Source organism: Haemorhous mexicanus, chromosome 3, assembly GCF_027477595.1.
Source record: "Haemorhous mexicanus isolate bHaeMex1 chromosome 3, bHaeMex1.pri, whole genome shotgun sequence".
Classification (NCBI taxonomy): domain Eukaryota; kingdom Metazoa; phylum Chordata; class Aves; order Passeriformes; family Fringillidae; genus Haemorhous; species Haemorhous mexicanus.
Genome location: NC_082343.1, coordinates 31,588,488 through 31,608,511, shown reverse-complemented (window position 1 = coordinate 31,608,511; position 20,024 = coordinate 31,588,488). Strand labels below are relative to the sequence as shown.

At 40.9% G+C, this 20,024-nt stretch overlaps 1 protein-coding gene across 1 annotated transcript in view; it reads right to left on the bottom strand.

Annotated features, from left to right (window-relative positions):
• Positions 1-9,043: 9,043 nt before the first annotated feature.
• Positions 9,044-20,024, bottom strand: part of RPS6KA2 (ribosomal protein S6 kinase A2) — a 162,285-nt gene continuing 151,304 nt past the window's right edge. Inside the window, exons 19-21 of the mRNA XM_059841252.1 lie at positions 17,890-18,007; positions 16,799-16,936; positions 9,044-16,423 (exon numbers count right to left, since the gene is read on the bottom strand). Coding sequence (XP_059697235.1) covers positions 16,298-16,423; positions 16,799-16,936; positions 17,890-18,007 — 382 coding nt within the window. The 3' untranslated portion in view covers positions 9,044-16,297. The remainder of the gene's footprint in view (positions 16,424-16,798; positions 16,937-17,889; positions 18,008-20,024) is intronic.

The window sequence follows — 20,024 nt, the reverse complement described above, 5'->3', positions numbered from 1 at the left end:
TCTGTGGATTCAGATCCAGCTGCTGAGTAAAGCAGCCTGCAATATTTCTCATTTCAGGCATCTCCTGTCTTCCTCTTGACATGCCTTTGCAGGCACATGCCACGGTGGTGTTCCACCTGCCTGGCAAAAATGGACATTGCACAGCAATCTACTAATGCTACTAATGCAGTAGTTAAGCTTGACAATAAAATCAGTGCTAAAGGATGTATCTAATACAATTCTTAACAAATATTTTTGGGGGGGTAAGAGTGGTACCTTTTCCCATCTGTGAAAAAAATTGCAATAAAACGTTATTTGGAATGTTGCTTGACAGACAAGGGCACAACAATTAAAAAAGTTATTGAAGAAACTGTGACTTCAGGACTGAAGGAATTAATATTTCTCTGCTGTGGTAGCTCCAAAGTTGCAGAAAAATATGAAGAAAAGATACACTGCTTGGACAGTCTTCCTCGACCTCATAATGAAATACCTGTTCATTAGAGTGAGCAGAAATGCCATGGTAGGTAGACAAGATTGACAGGAGCCACTATGACATTTAATCAGCTGCAATCTCAAACTGAGCCAAGTGAGAGCACAGCTTGATGTGACGTGTGCATTTCTCTTTGCATCTTTGATTACGGATACCTTATCCCTACATGCTGGCATGATGATTGAGCAGTTTTATTCCATGTGGAGCACACAGCAGTAACTAAGTAAATTGAACACCTGAGAATGCTGGGAAGGGAGTCTGTGTAACAGAAATAATGACTAACATCTATAATTGCATGCTCAGTGCTGACACATTTGCAAAGGCATCCTAGTAGAAATATAACTTCAGTATTAGTCTAAAAAACCCTGAAATAAATGTCTAAAAACTGAGTAACCCAAGAAGAATTGATACCTCCTTTTAAAAAAACACTTTCTGAAATTCAGAAGTACCTAGTGCTGAAAAATATAGCTTCAGCTTCTAGAGGTAACAGTTCTGTGACTGACCATGGAGCACACTATTGCACAAAACCAGCGTACATAGTTTGAGAGATCCCCAGTTTCTGGGTAAAACCTGATCAATTAGGATAAATTAACACATTATGGAGCTAGATGCATTTAATGATCTGTAGTTTTGGTATGATCTGGAGTAGGGTCAAACAGCAAAATAAAACACATATTTCCAGCTGAGGCCCAGCAAATAAGACAATGGATCTTACAAAACCTCTAGAAAAAGACCCTCCTCTATGAATGGCTAAAAGAAAGCTGTGATGTGGGCATTGCCATGCACAGAGTCAAGAGGTAAAAAGTAAAAAAGATGCAGAATGGATCTGGAAGAACATTTTGGTTGCCAAGACATAAATATTGGCACATTTGCAGCTATTGTAATCAACAATAATTGTAGGCAAGGGTGCTTCCTATAACAATGAAAAACTGATGTATTTTGTCAGCAAAGAAGATGAGCGTTCCAGGCCGTTGTTGCAATTATCACGGCTGTCCCCTGCCTTAGATGAAAAGGACCTGTTTGTCGTGGTTAGATTACAGGTGGGTGGGGCTGAATACTTGAAACTTTTGCTAGTTATTCCTGTTATTATAAACTCTGTAGGTAGAAACCACACAAGCTCTAGGCTCTGGTCTGTTTCACAGTTGCATAGGAAACAGCTAGTTCTGTGCTGTGAAAAGCTCTCATGTCCAAAATTGTATAGACAAGGGGAAGCCGAGTACAACAGTCTGGCAGAGAAGCAGCTGGGTTTGTAGTGAGGCTGTTCTTTTTCTCGGTGCCTGAGGAGCAGCCCAGAGGGGCAGCTTCCCACTGCTGGGCTCACTGCCAGCATCAAACCTTGTGTGAGGGATGGGGAAAACCCCAAACCAGCCCAAAACAAACAAACAAACAAACAAACAAACAAACAAACAAACAAACAAACCCCAAACAGTATCTTTCCCTGATGAAACTGTTACAGTACGGCTATTCTTAAGGGCAAGTTTTCTCCTGGGAATTTTTTTTTCCTAGACGTCAACCAGCTGTAGATGAAGGAGGCCCCCTGCGTGAGTAGCAATGCATAGATGCAGTGCAGCAGGACCTTCAGGCAGCTGAAGGATGGGGCCTTTATATGATGAGACTGCTTTCAGTGCTCAGTTAGTCAGCATGGTAAAGAGACAGACAAAACTGAAACTGAAATTGTATATGTCAACTTCCTGCTGAAATACATGCAGCAGTGATGGCTATATTGATGTGTGTTTTACTGTCATGTAGAGTGATATTTAAGTGTTTTAAAGGCATTTTCTGGGCTGAAGTTCATCTTGCAGTTTGCTTATATAAAATATTGCTTCAAATGAGATAATTTTAGATTCTAATTTTAAACATAAAGCTATATTGCTAGGGTTGTTTAGAAGATATCAGGTTTTATACATAGGGAAAAGTCTGATTAATGGGTTTATTCACAAGTTGTTTATACTTGTGGTTGGTAATGTGGATACAGGTACTGGGCTACATGGGTATATTGATTACTATGCAATAAATGGACCTTAAAAAGTGTCTTTTTTTTTTTTTTTTAAACTTACAAAATCCTCTTAAGTAAAGAAGTTCTTACAATAAATGGTCATTTTTAATAGTCATCTGCCCACTTGCCTGTGAGAAGAAGTACCAAGCTGTTGTTTCTAGTACCATACCACTGCATTACTGGTATCCCTGAAGGAATTGCGGAGGATTATCTTGTGTTTGGGAAGAAAGGGATGAGAGCTGCTTGCTCAGTCAGGTGCACACTGTACTTTATACTCCTAAATCAGGTCAGCTGGGGTAAGAGAATCTTTTCCTGTAAAATTGCCTTGAAAATTCACCTCCTTCACTCAGCTGAGGAAACTTCTGTGAGAGATAAATGACATATAATCACTTCATTGCTGTAATTATCATGTTCAGAGGAGCAGAACAGGAGGGCCGTGATGCTCTCTCAGCAGGCTGTTCCTCCTAGCAGGTGTCAAACTGGGCTGCAAAGCAGAGTTGGTTTCCTCATCCTGGAAAACCTGCCTCGGTGATGATTCCAATTGGAGTAAAAAAAAAAAAAAAACCAAGGAAAAAATACTTTTCTATTATGTTCTTAAAAACTATTTCCAGTTTCTGAGGAAGAACAATCAGTGATGTGACATGGGCTTCTCAGGTTGGGAGGTGATTTGCTTCCTTCTTTGCTGCTTAGCAATGTGTGTGCTGAAACGTTTGTGCTTTATGAAGAAACTTTGTCACTCATTTTCTCCCAAGATTTGTAGGTCCTTCTTATAGTGCTTTAACCAGTACAAACATCCCACTGATTATAAGGAAAACGATAGAGTCAGGGTTCTGACTGATGGCAGAAAGTGAGTTGTCAAAGCTGAGACACAGTGGTAAAAAATGACAATCATTTTAGCTATGTAATCTTTTCTTCAGGACTCACGGTTCTTTATTGAGCTGCATATAGTATAAATTTAGTAGAAAATGACAAAAATACAGGTTTCTGGCATGGTTTGCCTTTAATAAATTAACTTACTGTATACCCTTTCCTGGAACCTTTGCTCTCCTCAGTCTAAACAACCTAAGCAAGGCTGGAGCGTGGCCAGGAGCAGGGGATCATCCCTGATAGAAATATACAGTTCTGTGCTTTTTTCCTCTTTAAGCCCTTCCTGAGTTAAAGAACAACCACCTAAACTACTGCTACTGGAAAACTGAACATAAATATTGGTAGACTTATTCTAGTGAAAAAAAAAAGTAGATTATCATGTTTGAGACAGAAATGCATGATTACACCAGGGCTCACTTCAGTCTAGTTACAGTATCCTCAGCTGTTTTAAACTTAAGGTCAGTTTTTCTCTCAATGGACTGACATTTCTCTTGCTCACTGGAAAAATGTGAGATGTATCTAAGATGTCTCTGACTTACTAGAGGAAGCCAAAGGTCTCTGAATTGGTGATGCATATCCAAACAGGGACCTTAAAATCACCTTTGGCCTATTTTCTTGAGTAAAAGAAAAGGGAGAAATTTCAGTAGGCTACAGTGTATAAACAAACCACGGGCATACATGATGAGTAACTTGAAGGTAAACATGCTAAAGTCCTTTCCAAAGCTACTGGGATCAAAGTGAAATAAGCAATAGGTCATAGTGGACTTCTAGAAAGTCATTCAGGACTCAGCAGAGAGTCATTTAAGCTTGCACAAGGCCCAACAGACAAAAAAAAAAAAAAAAGTAAATATTCAAGTGTGTATACTTATAGAAGAATGGATGCATTTCACTCATGTATCCAAATATGCATGTACCAAATTGAATTAGGTGGTTATAGACAACCTCTAAGCTATGCAGAGAGGATCTTTTCTTATTAGAAAGATTTAAAATGTTGTGTCCCACGGACGTTCGAATTCATCCTAATACAGGTATTGATCTTTCCAATAAACATTAATGTTAGCTGGTGATGCTACAGCTTCAGTTCACAACTGCTGTCTTGTTTTCTACAAGAGATATCTTGTTTTTCACACCAAGTGCTGTATGAATTAAATAGTCTATCCAAAAGCTACTGATCCTTGGCACCTGGGCTGGACAGTACTATCTGCCCTGCACACAGAGGGAGTGTTTAGCCCTTGCAGAGTGGACGCCAAAACTCTCACACATAGCAGGAAGTTCAACAAAACCAAGCCAAGAAGTTATGTGGAATAGATCAATGCCCTTACTGTGACCCCCCCTCCCTGTGACTTTGGTGCTGCTTTCTTGCTCAGATTTTCCCTCTTGAAGGCTGTGCAGAAGCACATTTTTATAACCTGCTGAAAGCAGTTCCTTCTTTTCTCTGAAAGCTCAGAAGACAGTGGGAGCACCATCTCTGCATCACATGGAAACCCTGTGATCCCAGTACTTGCTAAGATCAGGGTAGGGAACCCCATCAGCTCCTTCCTTAGGCTGGGTTGGTCAGCCCCACACAACAACCTCCAGGGAGCATGATGCAAGCTTCCAGCAGTGTAGGCTTATTTAATGCTCTTTGGACTAAAAGAGGGATTGTCACTTTGCAGGAGGGTGCTCTGATGGGGGTTGCTATGTTGCACTTCCATACTGAGTGGCTGCCCTGCACAAATTTCTGCCACATCATTCCTCAGGGAGGTTGCTACACCAGTGTTTGTCACAGAGCTGGAAAAAGTCTCACTAGAGATAATCCACAGTGTTTAGGTTTAGCAAAAACAGTTCTCCTGGGAATTGCTAATATTCACCATCTTGAAGCTGAGGAGGTGGGGTAGTGTTTTCCCTGGAAAAGCACCTTCTGTAACAGTCACTATGCATTATTAGGAACAGCATTTATGCTTGTTATTTGTTAAATCCTTCCTTCCTTCCTTCCTTCCTTCCTTCCTTCCTTCCTTCCTTCCTTCCTTCCTTCCTTCCTTCCTGATTAGAATTTTGCACCATCTGTCAGTGTACATCTCATAGATTTTCAGAAGCTGTATAAAGCCAGTCAGTTCACGAAGTTGCCACTCAGGTCTAGGCCTTGGTAATGTAAAAATTAAAGATTTTTGTGGTGTAATTTTCACTTTCTTTTAAAAGCTTAATTATAATTGGAGAACTCATTTGAAATTAAAGTCTTGTATATCTCTTTTTTTTTTGTAAAAGTGTGCAAACTCATGTTTGACATCTATTTCTGTAGGGCCTTCCTGTGTTTCATAGGATTAGTGCATTATTAATGCACTAATTAATTATTACACTGATATTATTATTATACTACTATAATAATTTTTTTGGTTTTTAAGGCAGTGAGTTTTTTACTATGTTTAGGGAACACCATTTTTCTGGTCTTGTTACAGGTTTTAACCATATTGCACCAACTGTGGGGAACAGGTTGTTCTAAATTAACACTCTAGGTAGTCATAAACATTACAAAATTTCAGAGTGATATTCTGTATTGTCAAAAGACAGCAAATATTCTCCATGTGTACATAGTAAATATACAGATTTAGACAGAGAAAGTTGATTGATCCAGTTATTTGTGGCTTAAAAGTCTTTAAATTAATCTTTGGAGTTAATCCATCAGTCTTGATCTGCTCATTCAGTGCCAACTGCTTGTGGTAGGGTAATATGAATGCATGTCATATTTGAGGCCCAAAGAGACCATCACAAGCATTTAAAATTGATTTCCAGATTACTGCAGGCTATTGAAGTCATCCACTTGCTTCTGCACTAACCTCCTGTCTGCCCAGGGACACTACTAAACGTGATACAAAGGGAATAACAAACCCCTTTTCTCCTTTTATGTTTTATTCCAATGAATAACAGCCTACTTTTGAAACTACAGTTACCTTATTTCCATTCTGCAGCTGCACGAATTTTGCACCCAGAAATTTGCCTGCTTTTCTTCTCTGGTCTGTCTCTCTCTGCTTCTGGAACATGTGATTTTTCTCCCTGTGAAGATTTTTGTAGACAATAATCTAGTCACCTCATAGCCATCTCCAAGCTAAGCTGAACAGGTCAGGGTCTTTAATAATCTTCATGGCAAGCTTTTTTTATTTTTTTTTTCCCTGCATCTGAACTCTGGACCATTTAAATATATTAAAGTTATATTAGTTTGTGCCATTTTAGTAATTATACTTGAGGCCTGAATGATGGGGTTTGCCTGGCATTTTCTCACCTTTAACATGTACTTCCTAATCTCTTCAGATGGCAGCAAGCTGGTGGTTGAAGTGAGACCAGATAGCAAAAGATCAGCACTGCCAAGAGTTTCTTAAAGCTGATGGGTCACCCTTGTCACTTCTCTAAAGTGAAATGCACGTTGTTTCTGTTCTCTGTGTTTGTCTCCATTGTAACAGTTGATGTTCCTACAGGGTAAATTTTTTTTAGTACCAACAGGTGAAATAAATAAATGGATGAATAAATAACTGATTATAACAGAATTTACAGCAGAGACAATAGCCCAGACAAGACTGTGACAATTAGAAAGTCTGGGTAAATGGACTGAATATCACTAGTCTTCCTTTGCATGCCTTAGCAAGGAGACTATAATTAAAATCAAAGCTGCAAAATTCTACAGTAGGGAAAGAGTTAGGCTTTACAGCTGCAGCTGTTTTTACCAGTGACCACAGACCCTGAAGGACAGGAAGAATCAATTAGGCAGGAGTGTGCCAAGCCAAAACAATGCACAGGCTTACCACAGATGGTGAGTCACCAGCCTCTTAATAAAATAATTTCCTCAACAAAAAATAGAATTGATTTCAGGCCAGCTTTGGTTGTTTAGAAAAAAACCCAAAGTGCTTCTGTCCATCTAGATGAATGGACAGATAATCTTTTTTTCTATCTTGTCTCCAGACAGCTGGAGTATGGCACCTTTAACAGACAATGCCCTGAAGTTATCTATGAGTAACCTGAAAAGTTGGACATAGCCTAAAATCCTTGTCTTCAGTTCTTTGTCACAACTTTTAATGCAAAATCTTTGCTTGTGATCTTCAGATATTAGTTGTTATTGTTACTGCCTCTTGTCTGACCTGCTGTATTGCCTCAGGTGCTCAGCTAGCAGTTGTGCTGCCCTTGAAGATGATTCTGTTCAGGCACATAACAGGACTTTCTGAGCCTCAGGACAATTCCCATGGTACATCATTGCAGGGCATGAAAAGGGGGTGAAGTGACCTGGGATGGGATAAAGGAGGGGAAAGATACAAGAAAAAAATTAACGTTGACTAAAGAGCAAAATTACAAGTGGGAGGGGAGTTATTAGCTACTTTTTTCTTTTTCTTTTTTGTTTTTTAATTTTAAACAAGTGTGTACTTCAGGGGGAAGAAAGCATGGTTACTTTCTCATTAAGTGCAGAGGTTTAAGATGGTTGCCAATATGAGTTTCCTAAAAGGGCTGCTGTGTCTTGATTAGGCACTTGACTATATTCTGGAAAGCGTTTCTCTCAGATATCTCATTTATTCATTTTCTAGTATTGGAGGGAAAGACTATCATCTGCCTGTTGAGGGCCTGGCATGACCCACAACTTCCTAACCAGGTCCTCTGGAAATGTGTGTCCAGCAGTGGATGAACTTGGCTCATTCCTGGTCATGGTCATATTACAAGAGAAATTAGAAGTGGGAATGGAAGAGATAGCCTAGATTGGTTTTGGTTTTTTGAGATTTTTTTTTTTTCCTCTTCAGTTTTCTTATTTGCATGCTCTTGTATATGACTGTGGGTCTCCAGAGAAGCCTCCTTTTTAAACTGCTGGGCCTATAAAGACCGGTGTACTGGATTTATTTGCCTTCTGACCAGAAGAGGCTATAAACCCACAAGATGGGCCTGTAGGGCAGAAATGTGGTAAGAGAAAGGTGGAATAGCTGAAGAACTATGAGGACTAAAGGAACAGGAACTTTCATGAATAGAGAAAATACAGGAAGGACAGAGGTGGCAGTAGGACAGGAGCAGCTGGCAGGAGAAAAGAAGCATGAGACTGCCTATGGTCAGAGCAGAAATCCTATGAACAACATTCTTGAAGTCCAAGTTTGCTCAGTTATGCTTGCTTGGACCTAAGTCGTGCTAAGTCAGATGTTTCTCCATCTCTGGTACCATGTGCTGTTCCTGCAAGGACCCTGAGCCAGACTCACCACCTTTGCGATGCTGCCAGGTCTGATGACAATCCAGATATTAATGCCAGTTTAACTGTGTGCAGGCTCAGATGTAATGCCAGGGAAGCAGAACCAATCCCTCTGAGTAGGAGGAGTTGATTTTGCTTTTATGGTCACTTGTAAGTCCAGCAAACAGAAAAGGCTAAGCAGGCTGCTTGCCAGAGACCAGCAGTTTCCAAAGGAATGGCACCTTGGAAGATCTCAAGGGGGCAAGGGAAATTCATGCTGAGGCAACTTGTGTGAAAGCACTAATTTGTCTGGCACTGAAATCCTAAATTTGTCTAGTGGGTGAACTGTGTGAATGATGGGCATTAAAGGCTTACTTGTTGCTTCCCAAAACAGAGGTTTGAGTATTCAGGCTGCACAGAGATAACAGTTCCAGGTATAATTTGAACAATTATCTGTGTACTTTTACTGTGGCCAACACGTGGCATTCAAATATGACCAGTGCCCAGGGACTGGAAAGGAATTATGCAAACACAAGCAGAATCCTTTTTGTTTCTCTTTTTATTTCTTTATAAAGAAAGGAAAGGATGGGCATGCCAAACTAAAATGGCAGAATACAGACAAAGGTGAGCACTGAGGCTTCTCCTTGGGGACCATCCACAGTAAACTCTTGCCTTGGTAGGGTTCAGCTCCCCATCCCTCCTGCCAGGAGGAACCCAGCATGCAGCCAGCCCTTCAGCACAATCACAGCTCTTTGAAGTTAGTTTGCACAGTTTCACAATACCATCAGCCCACGTCACGGTGGGGCAGCAGCAGCTGAGGCCAGCAACATTAGCAGCAGCAACATGGGATACAGTGCAGAGAAAAAAAATGAGCAAAGAGCTTGTTTGCAAACAATTGTAGGTAACAATATAGAAAGTCCAAAGATCGTCATTCTGCTATAAAAATATTACACTTCATAAAACCATGTACTATAAAAAAAATCTATTCAGAAACGCTGGTAAACATAACAAATATCTGTACACTGGCTGCCCTTTTCATACAGGAAACATAAAAAGCATGAGCCTCAAAAATCATCATTTTGTAAACATGAATATGGAGCCTGTAAACAAAGTGCTAGATCATGGTTCATATTTTACTACATAAATTCAATTTAGTACTACCCGAGTAAACTCCTTACACACATCATCACCTAATGGCCAGACTCCACTACTGCAACAGGAAAGAGGACGACTCTGAGCTCTCTCACCAGAGTCACTGAAGGTGCATATGGATTAAGGAATTGACACAGGAATGAAGGCAGCAAGATTTGGCTCTGAGTAGAAAAACAGAAACAATCTTGAGCAACTGTTTTTCATTTTCTGCACTTCAAGTGAATGAAGCCTCTCCTTTCAAAATTCACCTTCATCAAAGAGGGCATGCATTTTCCTCATTTCCCTTCAGGCTAAAGCATCTCTGAGAAATGTGTCCATAACATCCATTTAGGAGACATAAAGGAGCACAAGTTGACTCTGTAATTATGTATACCAAAGCAAGAAGTAGTGGTAGAAGAGTTCAACACTGAACATCGTGGTTTACACAATACAGGATGACAAAAAGGGCCAAAATCTTAATTTTGGACTTTAAACTTCGGGCTGCAAAATACTTTCATGTGCAAGCCTTGTGATGACATGCATGATCAGATGCTGGCTGACAAACATGTGTTGTCACCCAGCTGCACTTGGAAATGCAAGGTCTATGTTACAAAGATCTATGAAGAGAGTTTAGATAAAATTTGGCTGTAAGAATTGCTGTAACTTTACTCTGTAACATTTTTGTTCTGCACAGGCTTCAATCCATCCTTCACCTGAATACAAATTTTAGTTCTGTACACACTGAGAACCTTCCTTTTAACTTCATTTTATCCTCTGAGTTTAAATTCTCATGGTTTTGCTAACTTTCAGAATAAGAGAGGGTGTACAATTGTGTGTGTCTGCTGTGGACAGACACAGAGAAAGGAGTGTGGGACTGTGTTCACAGAGGACATGAGGTACCAGAAGCAGCTTAGCTGCGGTGTTTTCAGGCAACACAAAGTTTCAGGATCAGGGTCAGCTGGGAGGTAAGAATATACACTTCTAAAGGAAAATTATGTATACTTCAAAAGAGAAAAAGAAAAATGGGGTTGCACATATTACTTTTTTTCTTTTTTAATGTGTTATACTAAAGCATCTTATTAACATTATTTTAATGTAGGGAATATCTGAAGAGTTGTGCTGCTTGCCTGTCTTTTAGGATTCAGATATGTGAATGTGGAGCTCATGTGGCTCTTGCTTAAAGGTGTCATCTCTGGATGTTCAACAAGGGAACTTTGCTTCTAAATATTTGCTTTGGCATTTCTGATACACACATCCTAAGAAAGAGCTTCAAAACACCTGAAAATAATTTTCCAGTGAAAGCTACAATATATTTTCTGCTATAGTAATCTGCTGCATCTTCTGTGTTTGACTGCCTTACTCCTTCACTCCTTCTAGGGATCAAGAAAGCTGTAGCATGCCCAAAAAGCAAGAATTTCCTCTGCAAAAATGGATGATTTAAAAACAAACCCTGGGGTTTGTCTCTCTCTTTTGTTAAGGTAGTGACAAAAATACATACAATAAACATTATTTCTCCATGGCATGCCATCTGTGGCCCTACACCTTCTGGTTACAGAGAGTTTGTATGAACTTGTGGCCAGTTTTCAGAAGTCTGGACTTGTCCTCCCTCTCTGTGCACAGGGAACCTGCTGCTGTACAAACATCACATCATTTATAGCCCTGACTCTGAACCACACCTGGGCTCTGCTCAGCCTAATGCAGCAACAGAGGGACAGAGGTGACACTGAACTTGTAGCTATTCCAATGTGTTGACAACACTGATGGCTAAACTGGTGCTGTTGCCTTCCTGCTGTCCCCAGCCATTTGTTCTGATGCACAAACATTTACTTTGCCCCGTGGTGACCTGGCTAAGGGAGGTGTGAAATGACAGATGAGCAGCTGAAGTAAGAGAAAGTGACTGCCTGCCATTTTTAGTGTCAGCACTTGCTGGTGTAAGTTCAGTAGACCAGCAGCATAAGAAACCTTTGTGCCATCCATGGTTTAGGGGATGGGCCAAGCCCTGTCAAAATTTGTATCACAGTCACACAGCAATTGCACACTTGACTGAGGTTCATCTCTCTCAGTTGAGTTGAGAGAGATGAAAGGGTCTGGCTGAAAAGAGAGCCCGGTATTACATCCAAGGTTAGATGAAGTACAGGAACACACAATCTGTACCTTATAAGAGGTACCTGACATGTGATGTCATGGCATGATGTCACACATGACATGCTTCACTCAGCTCTCTGTGCTTGGGCTATCCCCAACACCCTGGGCTCTCAGGGAGCCAAAGAAGATTTTTTTCTAGAGTAAACAAAACCTATTCTCAGGTAGACTTCTTTTTCAAATGTAGAGATATATAACAATATGTCTGTGAGTGTCACTTGTCATTTGCTGAAATAGTTAGGTTTTATAAATGCTCTCTGCTGTTAAAACTTGCTTAGAAAATGTTAATGGATTTTAAATAAGTGAAAATTCATGAGGGGTTGGAGCAGAAGCCAGATCTCCCTTTGAGCAGCATCTCCACACCTCTGCCATATAGGCAAGCTGTGGGGCTGTGTAGGAACTGGGGTAACACTTCCCATGATATTCTTCATCAGGGCCATTTGGCTTCTTCAGAGTCCTGGGGCTGTGTAGGAACTGGGGTAACACTTCCCATGATATTCTTTATCAGGGCCATTTGGCTTCTTCAGAGTCCTGGAGCTGCAGAGGTGGGGTTCAGCTCTGCAAAATGTGGGGATATGCCTCCTCCTTGCTGGGCAGACACTTCTCTCATGGACTGAACAACAAAACCCTATGGATATGGTCCTGTGCAACTTGCTCTAAGTGAACCTTCTTTAGCAGGGTGGTTGGACTAGATTGGCTCCAGAGGTCCCTTTGAACCTGGACCATTCTGTGATGGATTTTGAAGTGGGCCTCCAGATGAGCTGACTATGTCTGTGACAGGTACACTGGGGTATGCCTTGGACACTCATTGCATTGTGCAGCTTGATGGTTAAAAATGTAACTATAATATTTGTAATAGCCTAAGGCACTAGGACACTTCATGGACTAAAAACTTGCAAGATGGTATGTTCTAATTCAAAGAATTAAACACAACAATTAGTAGAAGTCTCTTAAGGTTGTATAAAGAGAGAGAGAGAAAGAAAGAGGCTAAGCCTTTTACAGTTTTCTCCCAGGGAAAAAAAAAAAAAAAAAAAAAAAAAAAAAAGTGCTTATTGCTGAGCTATACCATGGCCAGGAGTCTAGAAGGGAGATGCTGGTGTAAAAGCAGCCATTGCAGTAATGAGGCCACAGCCTAGCATCCTCTCCTGGATCCAGCTGGGCCAGGGGAACCAGTGGGTGCTATCAGTCTGAATAATGTCTGCCAGTGGCATATTCCTCCCTTTCTGCCTCCATTGGATTTGCTGATGGAGGCTCTTGTATTTCAGTCCAAGTGAGCTGGATCAGCAAGACTCACAGTGGAAAAGGTTGAATTGGGTTCACTTGACTGGAACAGGTCAGAAAAGCCTCAGAAAATCACGTCCCGTGGCAGGACTGCAGAGGGGAGACTGATCTGCCCTTGGAAGTGCATGGGGATGCACATCTGGGACAGAGGGGAGGCTGGATGGAAAAGTTTCTTCCATGGATGGGCACAGCCTTTATTTCTACACCCAGAGTAATTATTACCATTATCAATGACAGATTTCAAAAAGCACTGCAGACAAAACTCTCTGAGTATCAGATCCACTTCTGACTACATTTCTACCTTTATTTGGACAAGCTGGGACAGCACCTTTTTGTGCATGTGTTTACATACAGACACATATGTGCACATATGTGTTTACATACAGACACATGTGCATGCATCTGGATGCACTGGCAACAAAAGCTTAATAAACAAAGCCCACTATAGGTATGGGCTTATAATTATTTACAGGCTTATAAAGTAAATAATGAGCATTTAGATGTATGAGTCTGTATGTGTCTCTATGTTAACAGTTGGTGCATTAGAAAGAGGAAAGTCAGGAAGAGATTGAAACCCTTAAATTTTGGGAAGAGCAACATCCTGTAAGCTTGGCCTACAGTAAGATTCAGTCAAAAAAAAAAAAGCTCAAAGAATTAAGACTGGGTATATCTAGAAGGAATGAGACTTTTTCCAGTGGTTGTGAGAGAAAGCAAACTGAAGCAATGCGAGATGATCAGGAAATCTCAGAGGGAGACAAAAACTGTACATAACATTTCCAGCAATCTTTCTGCCCATATACAATACAATTACTCTGAGCATTAAAATACGTCTTGTTGAAACAGTATATATGAGTGGGGACCCCAGAAAATCCAGCCCTCCCTCCAGGTTGCTCTTTGCATCCTTATGCCCACCTTGCCTTCTCCCAGGACAGAAGTCACTTCAAGGGAAACAAGGCCTGGCCAGAGCTGTTTTGCACCAGCCATGATATCCCTGCCGGTGGATATTCTCACAGTGTGCTGCCAGCAGAAACGTGTGAGACTGAAGTTCTAACAAGCAGAAAATTCTAAAGGCAGCAAAAAGCTGACACTGAGCACAGCTTAGCCAGAGGAGAGAATGTGGGCTGCTGTGTACACAAGCACAGACACCCACCTGTGCGTTTGCGCTCATCAGTCCCAGCCAACTCAGCCTGTGTGTGAAGTTTCACAGAATTGTTTATTTTAGAAAAGAGAAGGGCTTCAGGGAGAGCTGCTTTGCAGCGATCCTCTGTGCACAGCACATAAATCTGAACATTAAATATCAGTTTAAATTATTAAGAATAAATTTAAATTTAAAAATAGACTAATGCAAACAAACAAACTTCAGTCAACATTGAAGCAGAGATAGTTTTAGGAAGAATATTACTATAACAAATGAAACCCCTTGGACAATCTGAGGCAGTGATCTGGTAATTCCAGTTCAGCACCAAGATGCACAAACTACCCAGCAAGCAAAAATTACCATGTCTAGCATATGAAGCTCCATGTTCACATTTTTCCTTTTTTTTTCCTCCCTTGTCACAACAGAAAAAAGCCAACACAGCACAGTAGCTTTTCCCACGAAGCATCTGAGGTGACAAAATTCACTCAGAAAATAAAAATTAACAAAAGCAGTACAAAGAAGAATCTTGGTCAGCTTGTGACCACCAATAAGCCAAGATGGGTAAGAAAAGGAATAAAAAAATAGTTCACATCTGGCACCACAAACCTTGCTTGCTTTCTCTGAAACCAGGGAATGAGAAAAAAGTCCATTTTGCAGAGACCATTTCAACAAAAGTTTCCTTTCCCTGGACCTGGAAAATCCAGGAATTAGGGCACAGAATTTTTGTTTTATATGTATATAAATACACATGTACATATTCATATAAATATAAAAGCAGAGCATCCTCCCATTTCTCCTCATAATTTATTATTATTAAAGCTTGTAACAGAGTTGGCTGAACTCTTCAGAAGTGGGTACTCTCTGCACACACATGGCATGGGGAGTCTAGCTCTGCTAGAGCAGAACACCCAGGCAGGGACATGACATGTTGGGTGATGGAGGCAGATTTGAGTGATCAGCCAGGGGAGGGCAGGGAACAAGGACTGGGAATGGCCTCTCTGTCTCCAGCGTGGCACTCTGGGCTGCCAAAACGGCTCTCGGTGAGCAGACTGGGTGATGGTGTGGGAGGATGCACGGCTGCATCGACCCACTTGGCCTCTGGGCAGCCCAGCCACCCACTGTCTTCTGCGCCAGTCACTGAAGGGGGACTGTCCTCTGCTTTGAGAGGGAGTCACAGTGTGCCCCCAGCCACTTGGACACTAGTTGCCTTTGCATTATTTTTCTTACTGTCCTCAAAGCCATTCACATCTTTCCCTGCCTTTGTTCAGTTCCCCCAGCTCCCTCACCTCATCCTCCCAGACCTGCTTGCTGGCCAAGACCAGACACATTTCTTCTGCCTGATCCACGGCTCCTACTCACACTGCTCTACATGAATGCCTCCCCACAGTCTCATAAGACCCATTCTTTTCCTCAGAAGACTGAGATCCTCAGAGGTTTCTTGCTCTCTGAGACTTTTGAGCAAGTCAGAGCTGGTGGCACACTCTCCTTGAGAGGTGCTAGCTTCATTCCAGAGAAGGCAGGGGCAAAGTGCAAAAGATTCTTCAATAACAGAAGGTATTTCCACCACCACCAGGTCTCTCTACCTCATGTTGTTAAGCACTTGTTTCAAGTAAGGTATTACTCATGTGTCTCTGGAGCCTTCACTCTTCCTGGGGTGAATGGAGATCAGTAGATGTCTACTTGTGCCAAGTCACTTCATCATGATGCATGCTGGAACAGCATTCTAACCCAACTGCGTTCTTCGTAGCAAAAAGTGCTTTTCTTGAGAAACAAATGAAAACTGTTCCCATGGAACATCTTACAGACTCAAAAATAGTTTTTCTAGGGTGGAAAGGATGGAGCTTGCCTATTTTATTTGGCTTTATCTCAGTAAAGAAAAAGAGCTACTGGCAGAACTGGCACATCTTTGTGAAGTTGTTAAACTCAGGACCCTGGCTGGAATGTAAAAGAAAAGATGTAGCAAATGAGAACTTTGCCTTACGTGGGCTTCTGCTAGTTCTGGCAATTTCATGTGCAGGTTATCCAAAAAGGTTCTGCTAGCCAAGTAAAGATGAATTTCTCAAATAATAAACTGAGGGATTCCAAGGAGGCCTTTTGGGGGCACTGCTACAATCTGGTAGAGGTAAGTCTTTTCATGCCTCGCCGCTGAGCCAGGTTGGAGGACAATACGGGCTCCAGCCTTGGTGCCTGAGGTGCGCGGTTTAAAGCAAAGTAAGTGGCTGCCATTGCACCCTGTGAAACAGAGAAAGAGAAAACTCTGAGCTGAAATTAATGCTTTGATGCTTTTCCCTTCCCCTATTCAGTATCCTAAAAAACTGCCACACACACACAATTTCCAGGAAATGATACCATTTCGGCTGGCAGACAGGTAGAGTTGTCTGAGATTCAAAATGGTGAAGAGCAGTATGTGCCACCAGGTGGTTACAATGCAGCCTAAAGTTAAAAATACTGAGCAGGTGACAGTCAAAAATACAGTTAGTACAGTGCCATATTAAATTTAACCTCTGTGGCAAATAATCTTCCCAACTCCTCCATCACTTTTTAGACTATTTACACAAATGACAGCTCATTCTGCAAGCAGGGATGATGGAAGGGTGTAGGAGGTACCTTAACCAGGTGAACATCCTGTCTGCTGAGTTGGTTTTGAGACAGGTACTCCCTGTTCACTATCCATGGGTGTCTCAGGACTTGGACTGCTGTGAGGCGCTGATGAGGGTCTACATGAAGCATCTTAGACACAATGTCCTGGGTTGAAAAGGAAGAAAGCAGTACAAGGGAGAAAGTAATTAATGGCTGTGCGGGTTTTACTAAGATCTTTCTGTTGGCAGTGTCATCATTAGCATGTCCAATGGAGAGAGTGATGCACTTTAGACAGGCTTTATGTTCTTTAGGTATCAGGTCTTATCTTCAACATTTTCAAGTGTAATGTTCAACCCTCAGCTAATAATCCAGTCAAAACATGATGTGGAGGGCATTAATCTTATTGAATAACTGTTAATTACTGGTGACCTTGTAGGAGTGATACACATCTAGAGAGAGGATGCCATCTGGAGGCATCTCCTCACTGACCTCAAGGCATGCTTACAAGAGAAACTTAGAAGAGAAACTCAACACTCAGGTAACTGAAGTTCAGTTTGGTTAGTTCTGCAACATATAAACATTTTAATTTCAAAACAGGGCAGCTGATAAAAAAAATCCACTGTGAGGCTCACAGGTGCTGGTAGCAAGATTAATATGTTACTAGGATTGCTTGCAGTTTTGTGGTGGAAAGTATCAATGTTTTTCCATTGGATACTAACAGCTTCTGAAAATGAAATCTCTTGCAAGAATCTTTAAAGCCTGTCAAAGCTTCTGATTAATGCTGGGCAACTGGAAGCTTGCAAGTTTCCTGCCCATTTACCTGTCTCACAGACTAGTGCACAGCTTCATGCCTTAAGATCTCAGCACCAGTGGAGTTTTTATTTCAGGGTTTTCCTTGCTTTGTGATAGATGGGCAGCCTAAACTGTGATCTGTACAGGAATTAAAACTGCCTGCTCCTGGTTAACTGAGAAGCAAAAAGGTGGTTCATGCTTAGACTATACATCTGTGGCATTGACAAACCTACACTTCTTTTTAGAAGTGCAGTTGCACCAATAAAAAGAGTTCTGTGGTATTTAAATATTGAGAGAAAATCTGGGAAAGGAAAGGGTTCACTGACCTTTGCAGTATCAGATACTGAATCCCAGTTTCCTCCTGTAAGAGCATATTTGCCACTGCCAATCCTGGCCAGAATCTCCTCTGGGGTGTCATCTGGTCCATTTGCAAAAGGAGTGAATCTATGGGGAAAAAAAAAAAAAAAGAAAAAAAAAAAAAAAGGAGAGTGAGAGAGAAAAAAACCTATGTAATTTGCAAGTACGTGATTTCTAGGTTCTGGTATTAACTGCCAATGATTACAACAGGAGTTTAGTTCCAAAATGTGCCACTGATACTGCTGCTTCATTGTCACTCAAACTATACAGGCTAGTGGTTCCTCAGATTGATCTGTAGAGGAAAAGACAGATTCCTTATTTTTTTTTTTTTTATTTTTTTAGGAATTAAATACTCTTCATAAAAATAGTCAAATGTTTACCTCTTGATTTAACTCTGCTTTATTGCCAACACCTTTATTGCCAATACCAGTACCTTGGTAACAGCAAGAAAGGACAAAAATTATAAAGTGGAAGAAATACAATCTGAAACAGAAAAAAAGGAAAAGAAAAAAGAGATTTCTAATCTATTTTGCAATGCTTTGTTAACCATAATGTGCAAGTCAGTTGGGAAAAAGAAATTCCCTGCAATAGGTTATTTCCTTGTCCAGCCAGTCAGAAATGACTTGTAACAAGCACCCAGCTTGTGACAAAATCAGTGTCACATGCAGAGGGTACACTTTTTGTCTTCAGAAAGTGACAAGAGAGAAGGTTTTTGCAGCTGACTAATATCTACCAGGCCAAATTTCACTCTGCAATCTTGAACAGCTCTGTAGGTCGAGAAAAAGTAGGTATTTTGGATTTTTATATTTTTCATTCAATCTGTCTTTTCTTCAAACTTGCCAGAGCAGTTTTTAGATTGTTAAACAGTTGGTTTGGCCACAGCTTCCTATCCCATCTGGCTTCTGGTAGCAAATTCAATTTCTCATGCAGTATTTTCTCATTTTCAAAAACATTTCAGTCTCCATAGCAGTTCAGCCCAAAGAGATAGGTGATGCTGTTCCAATCTATAGCTATCAGAGGGGCTGCAGTTAGAGTTATGGAGTGGCAAACAAACTCTGAGGTCTATCAGTAGCTCCATTAACATCATCCCTGGCTGGTGCTCCAGTCCTGGCTGTGTGAGCCCTCTCACCTCATAGTAATTATAGGAGGAGAAAGAAGTCCTGGATGGAAATACTTGTCAGTTCTGACTAATCTCCTCTAATGGGGAAGAACAAGACCACTCATAAATGCAGTGGTGGAACCTAAAAAGCGTTTCTTATCTGACTGTGTTACTGTTTTTTTCTCTGGTGTGCAGAAAAAGAGAGATGCAAGTTACTGGCACCTGTCAGTAAACTGAATATCCACTAAGTTGTGCTATTTGTATTTCTGATTCAAATATATTTGTATTTTTTTTTCTTCATATTCAGTGAAGAAGCATTTTGAATATAATCAACTAAACAAATGTAACTGTGGGTAATGTGTTAATTTGATTTTACTGATTCCAGCTGTGTAGCAGCCATGGGCATCAGCCAAATAGAAATAGGTTCTTGGAGATCCAGTGGACTGGGAGACTTCCCCCCGAAGTCTTGATATATTTCAGCTGACCTTGAACACATGTGTAGTCAAGAATAAAACAGATGAGATAGAGATCCCTGGCATCTTTTCTACAATCCACAAATAACAGAATAACAGAAAGTAGGAGTCCAAATCTTTGTTTTCTGTATAAAACCTAGGAATTAATCCAGTCTTCTTGTCACAGCTGAATGATCATGAAGCAGATTAAACAGTTTAGAGAGGTCACTGAAAAGCTGCAACCTGTGCCTGGCTGTGATAAATGTGCACATACCATAGTCTGAGAAATGAAATTCAAAGCCTGGTAACTCTAGATTGGGTTTGCACACTTTGTTTCCCAATCATCCCAAGACATCTTATTCCTATCCTTCACTGCTTTTTTCAATCTGTGTCTTTCCCTGAATTTCCTTGTGTTAGTATTTTGTTTTAACCAACACATTGGTAGGGGTATTTTTGCCAAGTACCTCTCAAAAGTTTCTGCTGCCTGTTGCTATTCTTGCTGATCTCTTAGTTTACTTTCTGAATCCTCTTTTTCAAACAGCATCTGAAAACT